General features: G+C 43.8%; 1 protein-coding gene across 1 annotated transcript; it reads right to left on the bottom strand.

Annotated features, from left to right (window-relative positions):
- Positions 1-663: 663 nt before the first annotated feature.
- On the bottom strand, positions 664-22,341 carry LOC130960039 (NADH-ubiquinone oxidoreductase chain 6). The gene has a single exon (XM_057885398.1). It carries the CDS (start codon positions 22,339-22,341, stop codon positions 21,658-21,660), a length of 684 nt encoding a protein of 227 aa, XP_057741381.1. The 3' UTR covers positions 664-21,657.
- Positions 22,342-22,391: the final 50 nt, after the last annotated feature.

The raw sequence follows: 22,391 nt of genomic DNA, 5'->3' as shown, positions 1-22,391 counted from the left end.
TATCAAAGTGCTTCTTTGATTGCTCAAGACATCTCTTTTCAACTGAGAAAGAAAACAAGATCATTTCGTTCCATTTTTAGTAGAATAGTAAAGGATATTCCATTAGTAATGAAAAAAGGGGTAGAGGGGATCCGTATATGTTGTTCAGGTCGATCTGAAGGCGCAGAAATAGCTAGAACTGAATGCGGAAAGTATGGAAAAACATCTCGTAATGTATTTAACCAGAAAATCGATTATGCTTCCGCGGAAGTATCTACTCGTTACGGAATCTTAGGTGTCAAAGTGTGGATTTCATATAGTAAAAAAAATAATATGGTCATCAAATACGTTTCTGCAATTCTATTCATTTCTTTTTGCTATTTGATCATTCATATCCTCTCCGAGATACTTCAGACGGAGACCCTTGGGATAATAAAAAAAATCCCTATGTTCATGGGTGGGGCGTCCGCCTTTTACTTTATTTTTAAAGCAAGAACGCGCTTTTCCAAGCTCATGACGCTCTATTCCTTTATGCTCAGTTCGTCTTCTCTTTTCGTGGGGAATCATGTGCATGAACCGGACATAGCCATTTTAGTGGTGATTTGCGTCTGTTGTTCCTTTTTCTTTTCTTCTTTTTTATCTCGGAGGAGATCTCCATGGAATTATATATATTCTTTTTGACGATTTTGACAAGTCGCTTTTTCATGTCACCGGAAATGGTCCTATGGGAGATTGCCTTAGTACTAGAACTCATATTCCTGTTTGGCTTCAATTATAGAGAGAAGAAGGAAAACAACCAACTTCCTATGTGGGTCTTCTTCTCTTTCATTCTCCTCTTCCTTCTTCCGAGTTTCTATATATTTTATTAAGGAGTTTTCCGCTATATTAATTTCCTTTTAGTGATTCTATTATCCGCCGCGGGGGCAGGATGTGTTCACTTCATGTGTCTCAGTAAGACAGAACGGGGAGAAACATTAGGATTGTGGGTTTATATAATCTCGAATGTTTTTTTGGGTTTCATTCTTAGAAAAGAAGGCGAGACCTTCCCCAAAATAACAATCTGCTTTCTCGTTGCCATTCTTTGCTTGTTCATCTTATTATGGCTACTAAGTAAAATAAAGGACCAAACAATCTATTCCGTTCTTTCAGAATCAAAGACCACACTTCGGGGCGTTTTGTTCCCTGCATTATATGTTCTAAATCGCTTATTTTTACATGATTCTTCTGTGGATATGAGCCTTTGGATAACTAGCCTCTTTATTCAAATTCTCGTTCTTCTGCTGCTTAAATTCATCCTTAAAAAGGAAGATGAAGATCCAGATAGAGAAGGATGAAGGGGATAAGGTATATCTCCCTAAGCGAGTTGGGTCTTCGAATCCTTATTCGGGAGAGAAAAAAGTCTACAGGGAGGGCTGACACTAGTAGGCACGGGCCGAAGTGTCAAAAAATAGCGTTCTGGGGTGTAAAGTTAAGCTGGCGGAGGCCCCAGCTTAGAGTAACTGCCCGATAAGGTCAGTGAGGTTCCACCAGTAGTGAACTGAAGGATTTTTCTTAAAGTTTACTACAGGTGGAAGAAGACAGGCGGGAGTGAGCCGAGCGAGAGCAAAGCAAGTTCCAGTGGTGGGCTGTCGGTCTGGTCTCCTTTTAAACAAACATAGTAAGGTAAGAAAAATGTCAATGCTAGATTAAGGAGGGGGGGAGGGAAATAACTCTACCCTAAGCATTTTTCTTACTTAGCTCCATTGCCATATAAAGGCGAGCAGCCCTTATAGCATAGCTAACCGCTAACTTATAGCCTAGCCGCCGTGCCCTTTTTCGATTTGATGAACCGGCCGTGATAAATAGCCACTGGTAGGAGGATATGGAAATAGAGTATAAAGGGGGACATTTTCAGTATGTCTGTCGCCAGTAGTCCCAGTGAAAGGGGGTAAATATAGAGTGCACATTCCTTCTTCGTTAAGCGTGTAAAATAGAGCAGCTATGGTCTTCGTCCCGGGTGGGGGCAGGTTCTAGTCAGAGTTTCCAATGTAGGTGAAAGAAGGTCTTGTAGAGAAATCGAGTAAGAAGGTAGTACAGGGAGGGGGCTTATCCGCTGGTCGTATGAAGTCACTATAGCGGGTGAACTATACACTCAACACAAACCCAATTCCGGCGAAGTTAGACTCTCTCTATAAAGTAATTATGAGATTTCGTTGAGCTATAAAAGGAATTCCACTAAGAATCTTACCACCACCACTATATGATATTTCTATAAAGAAAGAACTTTTTTTTCTTATCTTCTTTTCTTTATAATTGCAAAAAAACGAGTGAAAGAGGACCAAAGATAAGGGATCTAAGGGTCCCCAAACCAGAGGGAGAGGGATATGGAACTACCTATGTTCCATTGTACACTGCTAGCATAGAGTCCCCTGTCCATGCTTTTCCAGATGTGAGAACCTTTGCAAAAAGAGGTTGCAACCCTATTCCTATTCTGGTATTTAGCTTTAATGACTCTAGATAAGAGTTTCTCACTATTTTCAGCAACAAAGAGACCAGTTGAGCTTAGCTAAAGACCAAGTTTTACGAATACCCAGTCCTCCACAATCTTTGGGAACCTCTTCCGGATGCAGACCTTTTCTATCAGAGCCATGACCCCAAAGGAAATACCCCGATCAATCTTTCTACAGATAGATTTTGAGCTTAAACCACTGAAATGACACGTTCCGATTCAGTCTGTTAGAACGGGAGGAGATATTGTTACTAGACGGGCTAGACAGACTGGCAGGAAAGATGGAGTTATCTATTTAACTGAACTGCATCTCGTGATAACCCAATCAAGCAATCCCAGCAAGGTTGTAGAGGGAAAGGAAGAAGAGAGGGAGGACTTTACGGGCTTAGATGAGAGTGGAGTTGAAGTAAGTTCGGCTGGATCGAGAGAATCTGGATAGGCATGATCGAAATAGGGGGCAACTCCAAGATAGTTGGAAAGAACTGGCTCTCTGGCTTTGTTGTAAGGAGCACGAGATTGCCGACTATCGAGCTCCCCTAAACACAAAGGAGCCGGAGTAGTCCTCAACATCTCGTATCACATAAACAACACTCCATAACGGAAGATCATTACCTTATTCCGGGCTCGGCTCCGGCTTGGGACTGGAAAGACAAGACAGCCCTTGCTACGATGAAGGTTTCGGAGTCTCGGGCGAGCTAAGGGTTAAAGAAAGCCCTTGCGCCGCCCCAGATCGGGTACGAAAAACAAAGACGACACATTAAAAGAAGTGCGTGCCGATACACATCGCTAGTAGCATTGGAAGCATCATCTAAAAGTGCTTTCCTTCGGTCGTGGAACAAAAGAGCGTCAAAGTTGCCCCAACCCGGTACTTGTTACCTTAGGACGAAAAGAAGACCAAACCATTCTTTAAGCTCATCCGACTATAGACTTCCTTCCTCGATTCGATCTTCGATAATTACGATAATTGAAGCAATTCAATTACCAGTTAAACTGAAAAGATTTCGTACATTCTATTTGCTAATTCAATTGATCCTACTGTATCTATATCAGGGTTCCTGTTTAAGTGTTAGCTTTGTATGGGCTCCCATTAATGACTTCACGAGCACTTATTAGTTATATCAACTTATCTCTTACTACTTTCAAAAGACTTTAACAGTGCGATTTCAACTGTTCACTTGACTTCCACATTTTTTTGGGGATGCAATGGTAGCATGACAAGCTCATCCATAGTTACGAAAGGGGAAAGCCATCCAGAAAAGTTAGTAACTTAGTACCAACGATTTGGAAAGGGCTACATTCGATTCTTACGACGAGATACTTCGCTTTATGCAGGAATAGCCAAAGAGACCAGAGTATACTCAAAGGTCTCTTATTTATGTTATGATGAATATCATACTATCTCTTTACTACCCCATCCCCATACCTAGGGACCGTATCTAAGCTAGAGCTCCTGTCTCCTCACTGAGAGAGGCTGCACTTCCCACATTGCAGGTAAGGGCCTCATACAAGGAAAAATGGAATGATAATGTAAACCTTCTTGAAACAATGGGTAACTACCAATCGATATCCTAAATGTGTAGGGTATCTATTCTTTCCTTGCTCTATTGCCTTTGAGGCTTTAAGCAGCTTTAAACACGTCTTTAAGGGGATTTGATCACATCGACAAGTTGATCAGTCCACACCTGTACTTGAATTATTGGATTGGCTAGAGCTCGACCCAAACCTGCGGTTCTTCGCAGCCTTACAATGCTCGGCTTTGTGCCCGATAACACCACAATCACCAAATAAAACCCAACGTAGTGAACTTTCCACGAGTAATGAGACTAGCATTTGAGTTTTAGGTACAGAAAAAGACAACCCTTAACCTTTCATAGAGTGGATGCTAGGATTCAAAGCAAAAGAGATTGGTGCTTCGGCTCTTATTTCAACGAAGTTGTAAGGCCTGAGGCACGACAGAAGAGTTTTGGATTCAAATTAAACCAGAGCGTAAAACAGGTACTGCTGACAGCAATCCATACAATGGTCGTGACTTACTTGTTTAAGGTGCAAGTCATCACCAGGCGGCAAGTGACATCATTTCATGGTCACTAAAACTAGAAAACTTACCTTAGCTAAACACAAGATATAGGCTAAGTGGTAAGAGCACTGCTAGAAAGCGAGGTGACTCTAATACCATCAAAATAAACAGGTCCGCGAGCGCCAGGTTGCCACCTGCTTCCGTGAATCTGCCTCACTATCGCTCTGAGTCGACATAGACACCTAGAGGACAATATTATTAGGGGGAAGAGTGGACCCACCCCAACCACCAAACCATAAGCGTACCCTGGGTCTAGAAACTTTCTTCTCTTATGAGAAAAATCGAAAGAAGGGGTAAAGCCATAACTCTGCACAAACGAGAGAAGAAGTTGAGTACGACTATGATGTATAAGATAAGAGGGGAAATGAGAAGTTTGTGGAATAGCAAGCGTTGGCTTTCAAGCTAAGGTATTAAGTAGTAGCGCTGGGGGTCTGGGGGGCACCCCCGGGATAAGGAAAACTCAAATCCTCATTCTTACCCGGGAAAGAACTCTGCTTCCCCCTACGGAGAGTGAAGTGACCCATGGGATGATGGGGCACGAGCGCTAATAAGATAGCTTTCAGAAGCATTTATCTCTTGTTAAAGAAGCTCGAAACTTACCAGATAGAAAAATTACACCATGAATAGATAAGGGCAACATATGCAGGGGCTTCTCTGGAAAAAGATCTCATAGAGGATCTCGGGGTTGAAGATCCATATGCATGTACGAATGAAGGTACAGATCGACGATCAAATTGATCTGGGACCCGAGGTGCGAAAGTAGAAGCTTAGAGCATAGATAGTATGTTGGAAGGTGCTCCTAAAAGGAAAGACCCACTAAAGATCTGTCATAATCTCCCCAAGTATCACGGAGGTGGAGCCTATTCTATGAGTACCTTGGGAGGGGGGATGAGGTGGACATAGCTTCCTTTCCCGGATACAACCTACATAGTGATGATAAAGCTGTTCCTTTTGTTCCCGAAAAAACCTTTTCTTGTCTTGACAACGACCTTGAATTTCAAGCTTTCATTCATCAAGCTTACCAGCACCCGCGGATGTCCTATTTCGTATTCATTCGACCGAGAAGTCATACAAAGAAAGGTTCTTTCATGCAATGCATAACGGGCGGGCCTCCTATGGATTCCTCCAACTCAATCTTTCTTACTTCAACTTACTTCAAGACTCTAGTAAGGACTTTAATACACAAAAATAAAAATAGTAACCTTCCTCACCTCAAGCTGTAAACTCTTCTCTGTCCTCCGAAGGATCAGATTACCTGATTTCCGTAACTAAATAGAGGTTGCTAGGTCCTTCGCCTTCTCAACTCATAAGGCCCTCTTGCCTTATGAGAGGAATGAACTTCTGGACTGGAATAATGCACAACAATCTCAAGATCGAGGATTCTCAAGGACGGGATTTCTTCACACAAATAGAAAGAAAAAAGGTAGGTTCTCAATCTCAGGTCGTTGTGCTCATCCTGATCTAAGGACGGCCCCGTAGTAACACTAAATAGAACTCATCCGGCTTGAGACTAAGCTTTCTGCCTTTGCTATACTTCCTTTTAGGTAAGAACAAAAGAGAATGATTCTAACTTGACTTTCTGCCCTTCTTCAAAAAGGAATTCTTTAAGAGCTAAATCAATTCATTAGAGCTCCCCGGTTGACTATGACTTCTTTGCAGCTTATGATTTCGTAATGCTCCTGCCTTACTAGACTTTCTTACTTCCGGATCCAACTGATGGGAATTCTTTAACTGCTACTTCTTTAGTTAGCCCTTCGAGCTCTTATTCCCTGCCTAAAAGATCTCAATCTAAGTCATGGCTTTCACGCAAGAAAATAGAAAGATGAAGGTCAGCCTGTAAGGCCCCAAGCTCCATTGCAAGACAAGGTCATTTTTCGTTTACCTGCTTCTCGGAACGAAATCCTAAATAAGCTGATTGGCAATCCTTAATTACAGCCTTTCCTACTAGATCCGCTGAGTAAGGAGGGGATTTGGGCATTGGAATAGAATCCCCCCGCCGGGAAAGATCAGAGAAGATGAAGAAGGTCGGTATTGTCTCAACGTAACTCAATAGATCGATAAATCTCCGATCTCTCTTTTCACCTCAAGCTCTTTCTCTGCTTTTGCTGCTTTCCGATAGAGTAGTTCAGGGAAGGCTAGGAAGAGTTGATCCTAGTGGCATTGAATCCTAGGTCTTGTAATAGATTAAAAGGGACTATTAAGTGATTCAACGGAATATGGATGAGAATCAATTGGTGTTGAAAGAGATTCTTTAGTTAGATGAGCGGTGTAGTAATAGAATGGGGGTTATTTATCTAGAATATGGGGGAATCCCCTGTAACTCAATATCAATTAGCTTTCTAGCTTTCCTTCAATACTAGATCCCGTGTAACTTAGAAATCATACTACCAGCTGTATGGCCTGTACCTGCAAGCCCGTAAAAAGGGTTTTGGGTAAGAGATTCGAAGGGTTTTGGCCAAGGCAGCTTATCTTCCTCTAGCGGATAAAGTAGCTAAGCCCTAAGAAGCTAGATAGTTAGTTTATGGCTGAGGTTGCCATAGAGGAATCGAAGGCAGAGGTAGAGCTAAAAGACTTAAACGAAGCTAGCTCGGCGTCTAACTCAAACCTATAAATAGAAGACTGCTTTCAACTGCCTTTAGTCCCCGATCTGTAAAGTAAGGGCTTGAACACAAATCTCAATAGTTTTCTCATCTCAGCCTGATCTTCTGACTGACTTTCTTTCCACTGCCTGACTTGACTTTAAAGCGGGCTTTCATAGATAGAGGAAGCTAAGGTAGGGCGTGTATTCTAATACTACTTGTTTTCTCCGATTAATCTTCTCAATCTCAATACTGATTGTTGGCTTTCGTAACACGATATCAATACTTTTCTCTGGACGTGTAGTCTAACTCTAAATCAAAAACGGAATCTCCGATAGGAATAGATTCTTTCTTACTTCCGGAAGCAGGGTAAATGACAGACTTTCTTCTTTTAAGCCTTAGGGATCCAACTGATGGGAATGAAACTGCAACTTCCAGGCCTCCCTTATCAGATGAAGCTGGGGAATGCACCAAAATAGACTCTAAAGTACTAGCTTTTGCGCTAAGATCTAATATAGGACTAAATAGGATGCTCTTGCAGCTTGCTGCTCTTTCTTCCTCTCTTCTTACCCTCTGCTTTAAAGAATGCGAAGACGTAAAGAAGTCAAACGATTAGGATTTAGTTAGACGTCCTTCAGCCTAACTGGAAGGAGAAAGCTTTGGAAGTAATAAAGACTTACAGCAGGTAGTTAGATTTACTTACACGGGAGCTATAAGGAAAGTTAGAAAGAAGTGTCATTTTGCCTTCGCGTGACCTGCTCAAATGCCCTATGATTCCATTCCCCTTAAGGGGGACGTAAAAATGAATAAATCAAAGATCAGCCTATTTCCCCGCCTCTTGCTCCGGGAGAACTGACTATATAAGAAGCTACTATATCAGCTACTTCCTTTTCAAGGACAGGCCCTCTCTACAATGAGCCTCTTAAGGAGTATATGATCCGTATATGGGGTAGCGAACCCAGCTCATCACCGTTAGAGAGGTAAGGCCCAGGGCGGCGTAGAAGTATAGGATAAGGGTATTATCTTATACCGCTATAAATCACCCACACCACAACGATTAAAATACTATACCATGATGATAACTCCTGTGTCTTCTCTTGCCTATCGTTCACTTCGGTGACTCCAACCCCGTAAAGATGATCTCTTACACTAACCTCTTCCCATGAACTTCCTGAGTCCCTATCTAATAGTAAGCCCCCTCCCATCCTTACTGACTAAGGCTACGGCTCATGCCTAAGAAGGACCTACTGAGGTAGCCAAGCAAGGAAGTGACCAAACACTAAGTCAACCCTGTCGCTATCGGTCGATAAGACTTTCTCTCGCTACGCATTCTTGCAGCTCATTCGCATCCATCCTCCCTCTTCGAGTAAGTTCTCTCAGACTTCTCCTTGCATGGATAAGTGGGCGAGCAAGTGAATACCTATCTATACCTAATATACTCAATCTTCCGAGGTACCCCCTATCGGTGTCAATCCTCTCCCGTAGGCTTGAGAAAGCAGTAAAGAGTAAGGTTTCTGCTGAGTTCGAGTTCAGAGTTGAGCAAGTTGGATAGTTGTCTCTTAGTAGTTAGTAGTCAGTCTCAGTAAGAGTAATAAGTCAAGTAACTCCCCTTGTGAGCTTTCCTCCTTCCTTATATTCAACAAGAAATCCCTCAGGTTGCTGCATATAAATCAGCTCCTCCAAATCACCATGTAGAAAAGCTGTTTTGACATCCAACTGTTCCAACTCCAAGTCAAACATGGCTACCAATGCGAGCAGAACCCGAATGGAACAGTGTTTTACTACAGGTGAGAAAACCTCATTAAAATCTACACCTGGTACCTGACTGTATCCTTTTGCAACTAAGCGAGCCTTATACTTGACTCCTTCATCTCCCGGAGAGGACTCCTTCCTTTTGAAGACCCATTTGCAGCCAACAATTTTCTTGTCTTTAGGCGGTTTAACTAAAACCCATGTTTTATTCCTATGGAGAGACTCCACCTCTGCTCTGGTGAATCTTCTGCATCCTCTGAAGTAGATAGCTGGACTGAATTTGATTGTGAATCATTTTGTGAAGAACTTGTATTCTCCACCTCAAACTCCACCTGCTCACTTGAATTCTTCACACTTGTCTCATCAGAATTAGAAGGCTCCTTCTTCTGATGAAGCATGACTGACTCATCAAACACAACATCTCTACTGATTACTTACAGATTTAGGTGACTTTGGATCAGGGTACCAAACCTTGTATCCTTTTACACCTGCTGGGTAACCAATGAATATGCCTTTTTTGGATCTAGGTTCCAACTTGCCATCATTAACATGAACATATAAAGGACATCCAAATACCCTTAACTCAGAATAATCAGCAGGGTGGCCAGACCATACTTATTCTGGAGTCTTGCAGTCAATAGAAGCATTTGGAGAACGATTCACTAGGTAGCAAGCTGTAGAAGCTGCTTCCGCCCAAAAATCATTGGATAAGCCAGAATTAGATAGCATGCAACGAACTTTCTCCAGTAAAGTTCTATTCATCCGCTCAGCGACACCATTCTGTTGTGGAGTGCCTCTGCAAGATAAGGTGTGGAAGATGCCTAACAATGCCTTCATCTTTACAGAATTTGTGGAAATCACCATCACAAAATTCTAACCTAACCTAAGTGCGAAGGCGTTTAATCTTCTTGCCTGTTTGTTTTTCAACTAAAGCCTTCCACTGCTTAAAAGTGACAAACACATCACTCTTTTTTTCATAAAATAAACCCCTGGAGTAGTCATCAATGAAGGTAAGCATATACCGAGCACCACCTTTTGAAGGAACACGTGCTGGGCCCCAAAGATCAGAATGTATGTAATCAAGAGTACCTTTAGTTCTGTGAAGCCCTGAGTTGAAACTGATTCTCTTTTGCTTGCCAAAGAGACAACGCTCGCAGAACTCCAACTTGGATGTACTCTGACCAGAAAGAAGACCCCTCTTGCTTAACAATGTCAAACCCTTCTCACTCATATGTCCCAGCCTCATATGCCATAGTCTAGTGACTTCTGAATCAGACATGGAGGAAGATACAGCAGCAGTGCCTATAACGGTAGATCCTTGTAACACAACACGTATTAAACCATTAGGGGGCTACCAACTTGATGAGCTTTCATCACAACTGGAGCGCCTTTTACAACCTTTAAAACACCATCACCGCCAACAGACAACCACCGAGATCCAATGTGGTCAACGAAATAAGGTTCTTTGACATATCTGGAACATGCCGCACCTCAGTAAAAGTTCTTACTACAACGTCGTGCATCTTGATTTTGACAGAACCAATGCCAGAAACACAGCAGGATTGATCATTACCTATCAACTCACTTCTGAGCTTCCTCTCCTTTCAGTCTTGCTGAGAGAATCTTACCTCTAGTGTACTGCTCCCCTAACAGCTCATTAGTTTGATTAGTTTCATTCTTTGCTTTCAACTCATACGCTTCTTCCATTGGCTTTCATCTCTTTCGGGTAAAGGCTTATATCTAATCCAGTTTGATGCTTTCAGCGCAGGAGCGTTAAGCCCTCTCCTTTACTTATCGAATAGGGGCGAGTAGCGAGATCGAAGAGCAAAGAATCAAGTCAGTCTTTGCCCTTTTCCTTTGGAAGCTGCTTTCCTCCTTTCCTGCTTTAGTGTCTTGCTAGCCATTCCATTTCAATGTCTTACGCATAGTGGCATGCTCTGTAGACGGAGTAAGAAAGATTCAAGGAGCGCAGGGCGATCTGCTTTTAGGACTGAGCTCTCTCGCTTTCTTAAGGAATTTCTAGAGTCATATGGGATGGCTATGCTTTTCATGGGTTCAAATCTTTTCTTTGGTTCGTTGGGCTCGGTTGCTCTTCTTTCTATGGTTAGCAGTAAATGAGACTGGGAGTTGGATTTCATTTCCTTTATGACTTTCGCTCCCCTTACCTTAAAGAAGGCAGAACTCAACACGGCAGGTAGCGAAGTGACTTCCGGATCTGGATTAACTGATTGAGGAGTCTTCCCGGAGAAAAGGCACCGATCTGACTTATTTAGAAAGCTAGAACGGAGAGGGAACACCCGGTTAAATATGGTTTGCTGGTACAGAATCCGTTGCTATTGTACTTGGCAAGTAAGCCCAGAAGGAAGAAGTCGTAGCTGCTACCGCTACGTGGGCTTCTTCTTCTTAGTCTGCTCGAAGGGAAGGTCAGTAAGAGTAGATAGAATAGAGTATGACATAACCAGAAAGTCTGTGGTATCTTTAGCCAATGTCTGTGATTCTAGAACAAAAGAATTCAACTAAAGTAGAGGATAGGATGCAGCAGAGGTTGTACTTTCTCTTCCCAGGTATGGGCGGGGGGAAAAGCAATTCTAGCATCAGCATGGATTGACCAGAGACTGGGAGTAGTCGTCATCTTTGTCCATAGTAGTCATCCAGCCAGCAAGGGAAAGACCACTTAGCGCAGTGGAATAGGAAAGAGAGCGTCGAGCACAGCTTTCGTGTCACCAGCAATCCTTTTTCGTTTATTGGGAGACTGAAAAAGGCTTTGTCAAGCAGGCATGATTGTCGCGTCGATCGACAGTTGAGAAATCCTATCTCCGGGGCCCTCACTTTAGGCTATCTTTCACCGTTGACAGACATGGTTCAACGTGACAGGTACGGTTCCTCAATCAATAGATGACTCAAGGTTGTTGTTTTCAATCTGGTATGGGGAAGGATGACAGAGCTTTCGATTAAACATTTGTGTGGGTCTAGCTTGAGAATTGCCCTTTCTTTCTCATCTCGATCTGGGTAAGGCTTCACTACTCGTTCGCTTGAGGGGTTCAGTTGTTAGTTGGACTAGCCCCTCCCCTCTTTCTTTTTTTAAGTCATTAGCCCCCAGATTAAAGACTGGGCAGTCACCTTTCTCTTAGAGAAAAGATAGGTTCAAAGCCCTCTCCTAAGAGTCGAGATCTCCCCAGTGTGAAACTAAAGGAGGGTTCCTACCAACCTATTCATTGTCGACAGGCGAAAGGAGAAACTCAATTGAATTATTCTGTCATCTGAGTTCGGTCCCTTGCTAAGTGGTTATAGGTTTAACTACCTGCAGGCAGGCAAGGAAATTTATTGTTCCCCCTCCTTTGTCACAAGCCTCGACCGATGTCGCATTATCTATGGGAGGTGCAGACGAGGAGTTTTTCCAATCCTATTAATCTGGTTAAGCATAGGAACTCCGTGGTCAGCACTTTACCCGGATAGCTTCCACTCTGGACTAGCCTCGTCGAGGCGAAAGGTTGTGCTCTTATCGAGAGCCCCTCGGTCACCCAAGGAATTGTCTATCCTTTCTAAGCCTTCTGGCGATGCGAATTCAGAGATTGTGAGCTACCAATTCACACCCGAGCGCGAATTTCGATCTATCTGTACCCTGGCTTATAAATCTGCACAGGTTGTGGGACTTGAAGCCCCAATGTTGATTTATTATGGCTCTTGCGGTCTCCTCACCTAGCCGAAACCTTACCCTCTCTTTCAGAGAAGCCCATGGCACCGAGGTGACGAACTGTGACCACTCTCTCACTAACAGGAGTGGCAAGTCTCTTTCTTCCGGGCTTCATCAACGGGGAAAGACGTATCGATGCCTCTTTGGAGGTGCGTGATTAGCGTAGGCTATCCCCCTCGTGAGTGTTGAGCGGCTACTTTGACTTTCCCATCCTCCTGGAGAAGTCACCGAAGGCGAAGACCATCGGCTCGATGGTAGCAAAAGAGGACCATTCCTATCTACCTACCCCGTAGAAGATAAGATGGACGCGGTCAGCGCCGATAGCTTTGGCGCATTGATTCCCCATAACGAATAGGCTAGCAGGTTCCCCGATCTTTCTTCTGTCCCAGCCGTTAGGTTAGGTCTCCGGGACTAGGTGAGGAAACGTCTCTTGGAGAGTAGAGATTTCCCACCCCAGCCAGCAGGGGTTTGACATCGAGGATGTCGCTCTTAATCCTAGGCTACGGCCGGGGAAGATTCAAGAACCGAATCTGAGAGATTCTTAGCGGAGGACGTGAATAGATCTGTTTGTTCTAAGGCTTAGAGTCCTTTGTGACTACTTTATTCGTTATTGTCGAGGAAAGAAAGTCATGCGAAAAGAGTGAACCTCTTGGTAGAGCTCTTCTTCCCTCACCCGGTAGCGAGATCGGTTATTTCCGGCGTTACCGGTCGAAATAAGGTTGATTTGCTCCGGGATGGTTACGTATATAAGTACAAGGAAGAGATGTCACGTATAGAAAGAAGAATGTGAGGCTCTCGAGTGTGACTCTAGCAAAGGAACTCAAACGCTATGCTGTCACTCCGCGTTAGGAAACTTTCTTTCTTATTAGAAAGGGAAGGATTGAATTCCTGTGTTCCCCTATCTTATAGGGCTAAAATGGGGAAACTCATTATGGCAGGGTGTTGTCCGTTCCAGACTTTATTACTTTATTTGAAGCTGGCATCGAGTGCCTGCCTCACATGCGACCTTCAGGTCTCTAAGGAAAGAGGACATACTCCCCGATTCTCGGGGGATACGCGTTGCGGATTGGTTGCGTCTATGCTTCTAATCGCAAAATTCGGTTAGTATTGCAAGATGAAGTTAGTGTGCCGGCCCTACGGCCCTAGCAACTTTCCTTCCTCCCGCTGAAGATATAGGCCTAGTCAGACAATATTCTAATATAAGGCTTTCCCTAGCTTCGTATCTACGGACTTTCTTGCAAGAGCAATCTCAAGACTAATGTAGACGGGTATCAACTAAATAGCTAGACTTTGTTTTCCCGGCAGTTTATAATGCCAGAATTAGTCATTAGTCAAGGACTGAGGAAGTTTAGTTTAGGTCCTCCTTCTGTGTCCTATCCTTCCTTGCGGATTCCCGGTTTCTGAAGGAATAGCGGGCCCCTGTCTCCAGCTCCGGGAGTTATCGGTCAGCTTCAATGTAGGAAATGCTAAAAGCTACTCCCTGCGGAATCCCGACTTGGAATACTACCTTTCGAAAACAGGGGGAATTGCTTTTCTTTTGAGGAAAGGGATGAATAGGTGGCCTAAGACAAATCGAATGAGAATAAAGTGCGCTTCCCGCCGTAAAGGCCTTTCTTGATCGAAAGTCCCAAAAATGGGTATACGCCTTAAAATGAAAAGAGACATAGACCAATCATGTGCAGGGCGAAGCAAAGCTTGTTGAAAAGCATTCGGGAAAGCGAAAACTCAGCACCCTACTTGATAACAGACTAAGGACAGACGGGGGAATGGGATAACTAACTACGACGGCTGGACCATAGAAGACTGGAAGATACTTGGAAGGCTTACAAGCCTAGATGGACAACAGCTTAAGCGATACGGATATGGTGATAGACCGGCGAACACATGAACTACCTCTAATTCACCTACCACCTATTCATCCCTTTACTCAAAACTAAAGAATGATTGGGTAGATCGACATAAGAGAGGGCGTCAAATATACCTCTTTCAAACGTCCCCTTGGGCTTCGCTTCTTTCACGCATCTTGAAGGCTGATTTCTGGTGTCGGTACCCTGGACCATAAGTAGAATGTTATACTTTAACCAGCTATGACAGGTTTTCGGTAACCTTAGCCGAACTCGGGTGACTGAAGGAAGCAGAGGACTTAAAGAAGGGCCGGGTGTGGCTTTATAGATGTTGATTGAGAAATCCATCTCGGAGTTGAAAGGGTTGGTGTGGCCAGAAGTGAGAACTCCTTGAAGAGCTTCTTCTTGTTCGCAGCTAATCGTTTTGTCATACTTTACTTTTTTATGAGTCTTCCCCTGTCCTCCCGAGCTGGGATAAGTCAGGAATGGAAGTCAGGGATTGGAACGACTGATTCTCTCTTGGGCTTCCACTCTCCTTCTGGGAAGTCCCCTTCTCTTTTTACCCTATCTTTAGGCATTAAGAAAGAAGGGAGTTCTTTCCCTATATCTTCATCAGCTCACCATTGAATAAGAAACAAATTTTGAGTATGTCATGGAAATCCAGGCTTTGTAGCTAGGCAGCAACTCTCTAGCTTCCAGCTCTTCTTCCTTCTCTGACTCTTCCGGTTAAGGTAAGGAACCTTGAATCCTGGAACCCTTCCAAATGTTCTTACTGGTTAACCACCGTTTAACAAACCAGATAGGGAATCATTAACATGAGGTTCTGAATACGCATTTTTATGGCCTACAGTTCCCTTTAAGACGTCTTCAGGTACTCATGCGGCTGATTACCTATATGACGTCGTTAAACGGAGGAAAAAGGCCCCTACCCTAACATAACAGCTGTTGAAGGAATAGATGCTGTTCTTGCTTGAGTTGAATCAGCCAAGACTTCCATTCTTTGTAGAGGGAGGAAGAATACGCTCTTTGAAGGCTATTCCCGACATCCTATCATCCGTACTAAACTAAGGCTCACCAGGAGAGAGATGCCCAAAGATCTTCATAAGGGGAATTGCTGCCCCTGCCCTTTTAGAGATAGAGGAAGAGAAGGAAAAGGTATAAGAAAAGAAAAAAGAAGAAGCTCGTACCTCCCTCCTCTACCTGTCTTGGCCCTAGTCGATGGGAGGCTAGCGTGCCAGTTGTTGGCCGACCCCTATCTTTTCTTCTCGTTTGTTTGGGCCATTGGCCTGTTCTCCGATGTAAATTCTCTCAGGTTTAGTTAAATTGCGAATAGGTTGAGCTGCTTATCGATCCTGCACCTCGTTTTGGTCAAAAGTCTTGACGCTTCCGTTAGAACTCAATTCTTGTGCTGGTTGGTCTTCAAACGGCCGTCAAAGAAAGAGTGATAAGAGTTGAAACCTCTCTCTCTCTGACATCCACCAAGCCATTAAGCCAGTGTAGAACATGGGCTGCTGGACAGAGTGCTTCCCGATGAGATCCTTTGAGACTGAATGCTTTGAGTTGGGTTCCTTTCAAAAGCTTGAAGTGAAAGTCGGGAAATAGCTAAATTAACCCTAAACTTGCTTTCGTTTTTGCTTAATGGTATATAGGTGAACCTGAACCAGGTCGAATCTTTTCTCTTCCTGACCCCGACCCTGAAGTAAGGTCGGTACTAGGAATCCATCAATATCCATCCGGGGATAAAGATAGAATCAATGCGGCGAGCAGTCCACTGATTATTAGAGTCTCGGGACTGCCTTCCACCACTTTTTTGAAAAAGGAAAGGAGAATATCAAGTATCCTTGGATTCCAAGGGGCCTTTCACAGAGGACATCCTTCTATACCCGTCCCACTCTCCGGTAAGCGCACAACAAAGAGGGACAGCTGGTGGAAAGGAGCAATCGGGGGGGACTCAATCTCCCAATTGTTCTCTCTTCATGCCTTATATATATGCAGGACAAGAAGGAAAATCTTCAAGATGACATCTGGGACTTAAGGAATCGAATAGGCAGCTAGACTTTGCCTGCTTTCCGGCTTAGACTTATTTAGTGAAGTATGCCAGTTTGCTAACTCTAAGTCCTTGCTTTGACTCTGCCTCTTTGGACTCACTAGCCCCCTAATGGTTTAGGCAGCAAGCGCCCTTACCTTATGGAGCCTAGCCCGGCAGCAGCCCTTTTCTCATCCTTTCTGGGACCATTCCGCAGTGCCTGAGAAGGTCGAGTAATTCTAATTGCGAAGTTCGTTCTCGATTAGTCATGTGCGGAGGGAGAGAACGGTGCAATTGCCCCAGACCAAGTCTCATCCCCCTACTCCAAAGGGCTTCACACTCTGGGAGTTCCTTCTACTTGACCAGCTTATTCGGATTTGAATTACCAGCCCCCTATAGGTATTGTCTTCCAATCAGTGGGTTCATGTCGCACAGAAAGCGAGACCTGAGAAGGAGGCTGTAGGAGAGAGAGAGTCCAGCATAACTGAAATCATCTAAGCTGACAAGGACCCAGAAAAGGAGGATGCTGAGGAAGAAGGCGGTTTCGGGCTTTATGCTATAGGCGCTACGTGTACACCGCCACGTCGAGACTCTCTTTCGAAAGTGAGATCACCACCGGCTTGTTTCAGAGTGAGGGATCACTCCTAAAAGCAACCTTTCACTTATATGAAGTTCTTAAGGGACCCCTTTAGAAATAGGGGGCGTTAGCTTGGGCTCGGTTAGATTTACTTGAAGTAAAGGGAAAAGGGAAGAGACTAGTCATTAAAAAAAGAATCATACTGATGAGTTCCTATCCGATGCCCTCTTATCTTCCCTGTTTATAAGCTTTCATCTCAATTGGCTTCGTGTTCGGGAGACATGGGAAAAGCCTCGTTTCCGGCAATGTGAACCTTCCCGGCTCGTATGATTCCATCGGGTGAATTAATAACTAGATAATCCATCCAATACTAATCACTAACCTGTCTGGGACTCCTGTCTTGAGGAATAAAAGGGGTTGTTGGATTTTTCTCTAAGGTTTCTAAACCTTAAACTATTCCTGAAGCTAGGAGTTGCGAAGCCATAAGTCAGGGAGTTCGGAGTTATAGGCATTGGGTTACAGAGTGTTCTTGCTCCAGGTTGTTAACTCAGGTGTCCGGTTAAGAGTTCTGACAGGGGACTCCGGGTGTAAGAGTTCGAGGAGGTTTAGCCTTGGTCTGGCTACATAAGGATCAGGTACTCAAAATGCAAGAGACTCCTGTAAGTTTGAAACCCGTACTTGTGAAAGTATGCCTTAGTAAGGTAAGGAGTTGCCGTCCTCAATGGAAAAGAAGTGGGAGATAGAGAAAAGGTTTAGAAGAAGACAGAATCTGGCTAGCTTGTAAGCGGGGGAGCATGAAGGGAGTAGGGCGTTCTAGTAAGACTTCTTTCCCTCCTTGCACTGGGTTCGGCCTCTGTTCCTCTCCCGTTGGTCGAGTTACTTCGTTCCTTGCTGTGCGGGGTCTAGTTCAACCTCGTGCTGGGTAATCTATTACGATAACATTAGCCCTTCTGTCAAGACTATAAAAAAGTATTGATTTGATCGATCCCTTCGTACCAAGTCAAGACTCATTACTTTCTCCAAGAGCCCTAATCTAATAGGGGAGGATGGTGCTTATAGGGTCTTAAGTAAGTTAATTAGTGTCACAAGTACGGTTGTAGGGAAAGAGTTAATCGAGTTAGTCTTGTTTAACCTGCTTCTTAAGTTAGAGGCACAAGTAAGGTATGAAAGAGTATGAGTTAGTAACGAGTGGGAGCTAGCCCTAAAAGAAAGTAGGGAGAAGACAAGATCGGTCCCAAGCAAGTAAGGTATAGAGTTATCTCCCGAGCTATGAGTTAATACTTGATAGGAGTTAAGAATAGAGTTACGGACTAAGCCCGAACGAGAGAATCCTAGATCTGTCACAAGGTAAGTGAGTAAAATAGCAACTAATAGAGTTCTTGCCCTTGTTGTTAAAAGATGAGTTGATCTCATGAGCTAAGCTCGACCCCTTCCTAACTAAGAGGGATAGGGGAAGAGAACAAAGACATGAACTGACTCCCGAGCTTTCTTCTTTAAATGAATCCTATCACCGGTCTTGTCTTAAGGCAGTTGGAGAGCGAAGAGCTGCACCTATTTCTAAGCCAGTTTCAGCTGTAGTTTTCACTCCTGCTTTAACTGAATTGGAAAGGAGAGTTAATGTTGTTGGAGTTGTTGAGGATGTCACCGATAGGAGCGACCCCTATCCAGAGAAGGGAAAGAAGCAAAGCTTGAAGTTTATGTTGCCTATTCTCTTAGGTCACGAACCCCGAGAAGACTATTATTGCATGAGTTGGGTAAGCAATAGAGTAGTTACGAGCTCCTAGTTAGGACTTTGACTGCTTTAGCATCCTCTGGAGATGCTGCTTTCAATCTTGTTTGAGCTAGCTTGGTAGCACCTCTGCCTTTGGTTCGTTCATCTGCTTGCTTGATTATTGCTTTTGATGCTAAGGTGTCTTCAAGTAGGGTATTTGAGTTAGTAGCTGAAGATCGGTCAGCAGTAAGGTATGAAAGAGCAGCTAGGCCCTATTAGATAGATAGTTAGGGCATGTGTTAACAACTGCTTTCACTGACTACTTAAAGTAATGGATCGGTCACAAGCACGTTATAGAGTCTCTGTCCTTTCCTGTTGTTTCACCAGCTGTAACTGTTTGTTGTTGAACTCACGAAAAATATCATAAAGTAGAAGTCTTGACTCTAATAGGCCACAAGCAAGGGTAGCTAATGAGCTATTGAGTTAAGGAGTTCTCTCCCGCTAACTGACTCATACCTCAAGGGACACGATCGAACAAGCATTAGTTTAGTTAGGTTCGTAACCGGGTAAGAGAGAGTTACGTAATTGGTTGTTAAGTGAGTGAATTCAACAAGTTAAGAAGGAAGCGATGCTTAAGGGTTTTTCCTCGGACTCTTTACTTTCAACAAGAGCCTAAGGTAAGGGTTGTTATCGAGCTAAGGGAGTTAAGGAGTTAGTTGGTTTGAGTTAAGAGCTTATGAGTAAGGTAATCGGTCACAGGCCGGGTATGAGCTAAGAGTTATGAGTTAGGAGTTGCTGGAGTAGGGGATAGGGCTAAACCCGAGAGTTAGAGCAGCCGAGCTAGCCAGGGTTAAAGAGAGACCCCTAATAGAGGGAGCTGTTAAGAGTTAATAGAGTCTCACGCATACTTTAACTTATTACTTTGATAACCTTATGCCACTAAGTTAGTTAAGAGTCAAGATGTTAATGAAGTTCTTCAATCAGGAGTTGGAGTTATTTCTAAGCTAACCCGAAGGGAGTACTTTCTTACTGCGTTAACTGACCCATTGATTGCTCTCGAAGGGAAGTGAGGGCATATCTAGTCGATAGGCCTGAACGGTTAAGGAGTGAGTTAAGGTATTGAATTATGCCACAAGTAAGGGAAGCCCAAGAGAAAGAGGTAATAGAGTTATGTCACAAGTAGGGAAAGGAAAGAGAGTTCATGGTGTTAACTCCCCTTTCACTGACTCTAGAAGAACTTCATACACAGTAAAGAAAGGACTCCTTAAGCTAGCTACAGAAGTTCTCTAATTGACTCCTTAATGAGCTTATATAGAGTTACGTAATAGTAGTAAGTGAGAATAGAAAGGTAAGCTCGCTACTGATCCAGACAAATATTCATAATCTCCGTGAATGGGCGGAGAGACTAAGAGAAGACAAAAGGCTTCTAAAGCCCCTCATTAAGCCTCAAAGGTAGGGTAGTCTGTCTGCCGTATTATGGAGCACCGACTAAGGGATGGGGGGAACACTACCGATCCCGAGTGCCCTATCACTAGTGATTACTCCCGATCCGAAGCACCCCTTTTCTACATAGATAGATCCGCAAAAGGAAATCTTCTTTTATCTTATGGGTAGGCCCCATTATTGAGACATCCTGGAAGGGAAAGGGAAGGTAGTACCGTAATTCCAAAGAAAGTCAGATGTCTGTCTAATAGGCTTTTAGGCTAATATGGTGGATTTTTTGACTATATAGTCTTGCTTACATGGAGTCATCATAGATATTCTGTCATATTAATGTCGCCCTAGACAACCTCTCTGCTGTGTCCAAAGATGCGAGAGCCGTGGCACTGCGGATAACTCCAAGGTCTATACTCTTTTTTCCTCGGGTTCCTACCATCATAGCTGCCTTATCAGGGACTGCAGTTGCTTGTAAGGATCACTTGGATTGCTACCCCTTTGATGAAGGCGCCATCCATCCGGTCATCAAACTCTTCGACTAAAGGTGGACAAAGAAGCTTCCTTGGGATGAGCTTCTAGCAGACTTCGTCCAGTCAAGCACTCGTGGTGTGGCTCCAGCTTACAGAGTAAATCCAGCGGAAGCTCCTTCTTCTATGAAGTGCCAGGACAGAGATATAGGGTAGGTTTCAGGGCTCGAAAGGCAGCAAAGGGTGGATTCGATACTAGTATCGGATCGGTAGCGTAACTTAAAGAGAAAGCCTTTTATCTATCCTGCCCTATCCTGTTTAAGGCCCCCCCTTATTTTTCTCATTCAGGCTAAAGCGGAATTAGTTTCAGCTGACGAATCTGTTGATGTTGAAGAAAAAGCAGAATCGGCAAAATCTACATTAGCTGCTGAAGCCGAATCGGACTCAGAAGTAGGAGACGGGCTCGAAGGTCTGCTGAGCTGAGGTCTCGAAGATGCGGGAAAGGCGGGCGCCCTCTAAGTTGACCACTCGGGAGTCGGGAATTCATTCACCGATAATATAATATGGTAGTGTAGTCCGGAACTTCACTGTGAGATACGATACGGAATTAGAATTATGTTCCAGTTCGACTAAAAATACGCTATCTTGTCCTCTCCTCCTCGTTAGGGTTAGGGAAGGACCTGACCTCGAAACTAGAACTATACTTTTTTTCAGGTGATATTGGATTGGATAGAACCTGAAAGAAGTCATACTGGATACCACTGGTTAAAGAAACTCTCCACACGTGGGCCCTTACCTGTTGAGATGAAGTGTAAGCCTCAAGTACTATTCGCAGGTTCTTCATTTAGAGGGGGAAAACAGCTTCTCTACCATACTTGTCTTTCCTGTCCTGCGGAATACGTTTCTCGGGGTACACAAGTCCTATCGCTTAGAGATAGCTTTCTTTCGAGCTTTCACTAGAACTTGTTTTTGGCACTTGCTTTAGAACAGGCACTGAGACTGGAAACCAAGAGGCGGGAAACTTGCTTACTCTCTTACTTCCCATCCTATCTCACGAATTGGATTCGAACCAATATCTCCGGAAACTTTCCTTTTAGTAGATCGTGAGTTATCTGTCGTCCTCCTCATTATAGTCCTCCTAAAATCAAGAGCATTTCGTCGGAAAACATCCTGTCTTTTTACCTGAGTCGTCCTATGCATAGTAAGTACTATAGCCCCAATCATGGCTACTAATAAAATTAGACTAGGAACCAAAAACCAGACGAAATAGTAGGTGTAAAGTAAATTGCCCAATGTTTCCAAATTAGTCCAACTTCGTACCTTTCCGGCATAAACCGTATATCTCAGAGAGGTCGTATTTCTTTGGGTTGGTAGTAATGGAATGGTTTCATTATCTAAAATGAAGAACATTTCCCACCAAAGGATCAGTCCAATAATACCACTAACTGGTAAATAGCGCAATACTTCTTCGTGAATCTCCGCAATTTGAATATGGAACATCATAACAACGAATAGGAATGAAACGGCTATAGCTCCTATATGAACTACTGGGAAGATCATAGCGGAGAAGTCGAGACCTAACAAAAGAAGTAAACCTGAAGTGTCGCGAAAGACTAGGATGGGAAACAAAACGGAATGTACCGGATTTTTAGCACGTGAAACCATCAAACCAGAGACCAAAGCAGGGCTCGACAAAACAGAAAGTATCATGGTACGTCGTCCGTCCTTCCCTGAAATGGAACTTTCATGCTGGAGCAAGA

Source organism: Arachis stenosperma, unplaced genomic scaffold (assembly GCF_014773155.1).
Source record: "Arachis stenosperma cultivar V10309 unplaced genomic scaffold, arast.V10309.gnm1.PFL2 arast.V10309.gnm1.Scaffold_100041, whole genome shotgun sequence".
In the NCBI taxonomy this organism is placed as follows: Eukaryota; Viridiplantae; Streptophyta; class Magnoliopsida; order Fabales; family Fabaceae; genus Arachis; species Arachis stenosperma.
Note: the sequence above shows the minus strand (reverse complement) of the source record. Positions and strands in the feature narration are given on the sequence as shown.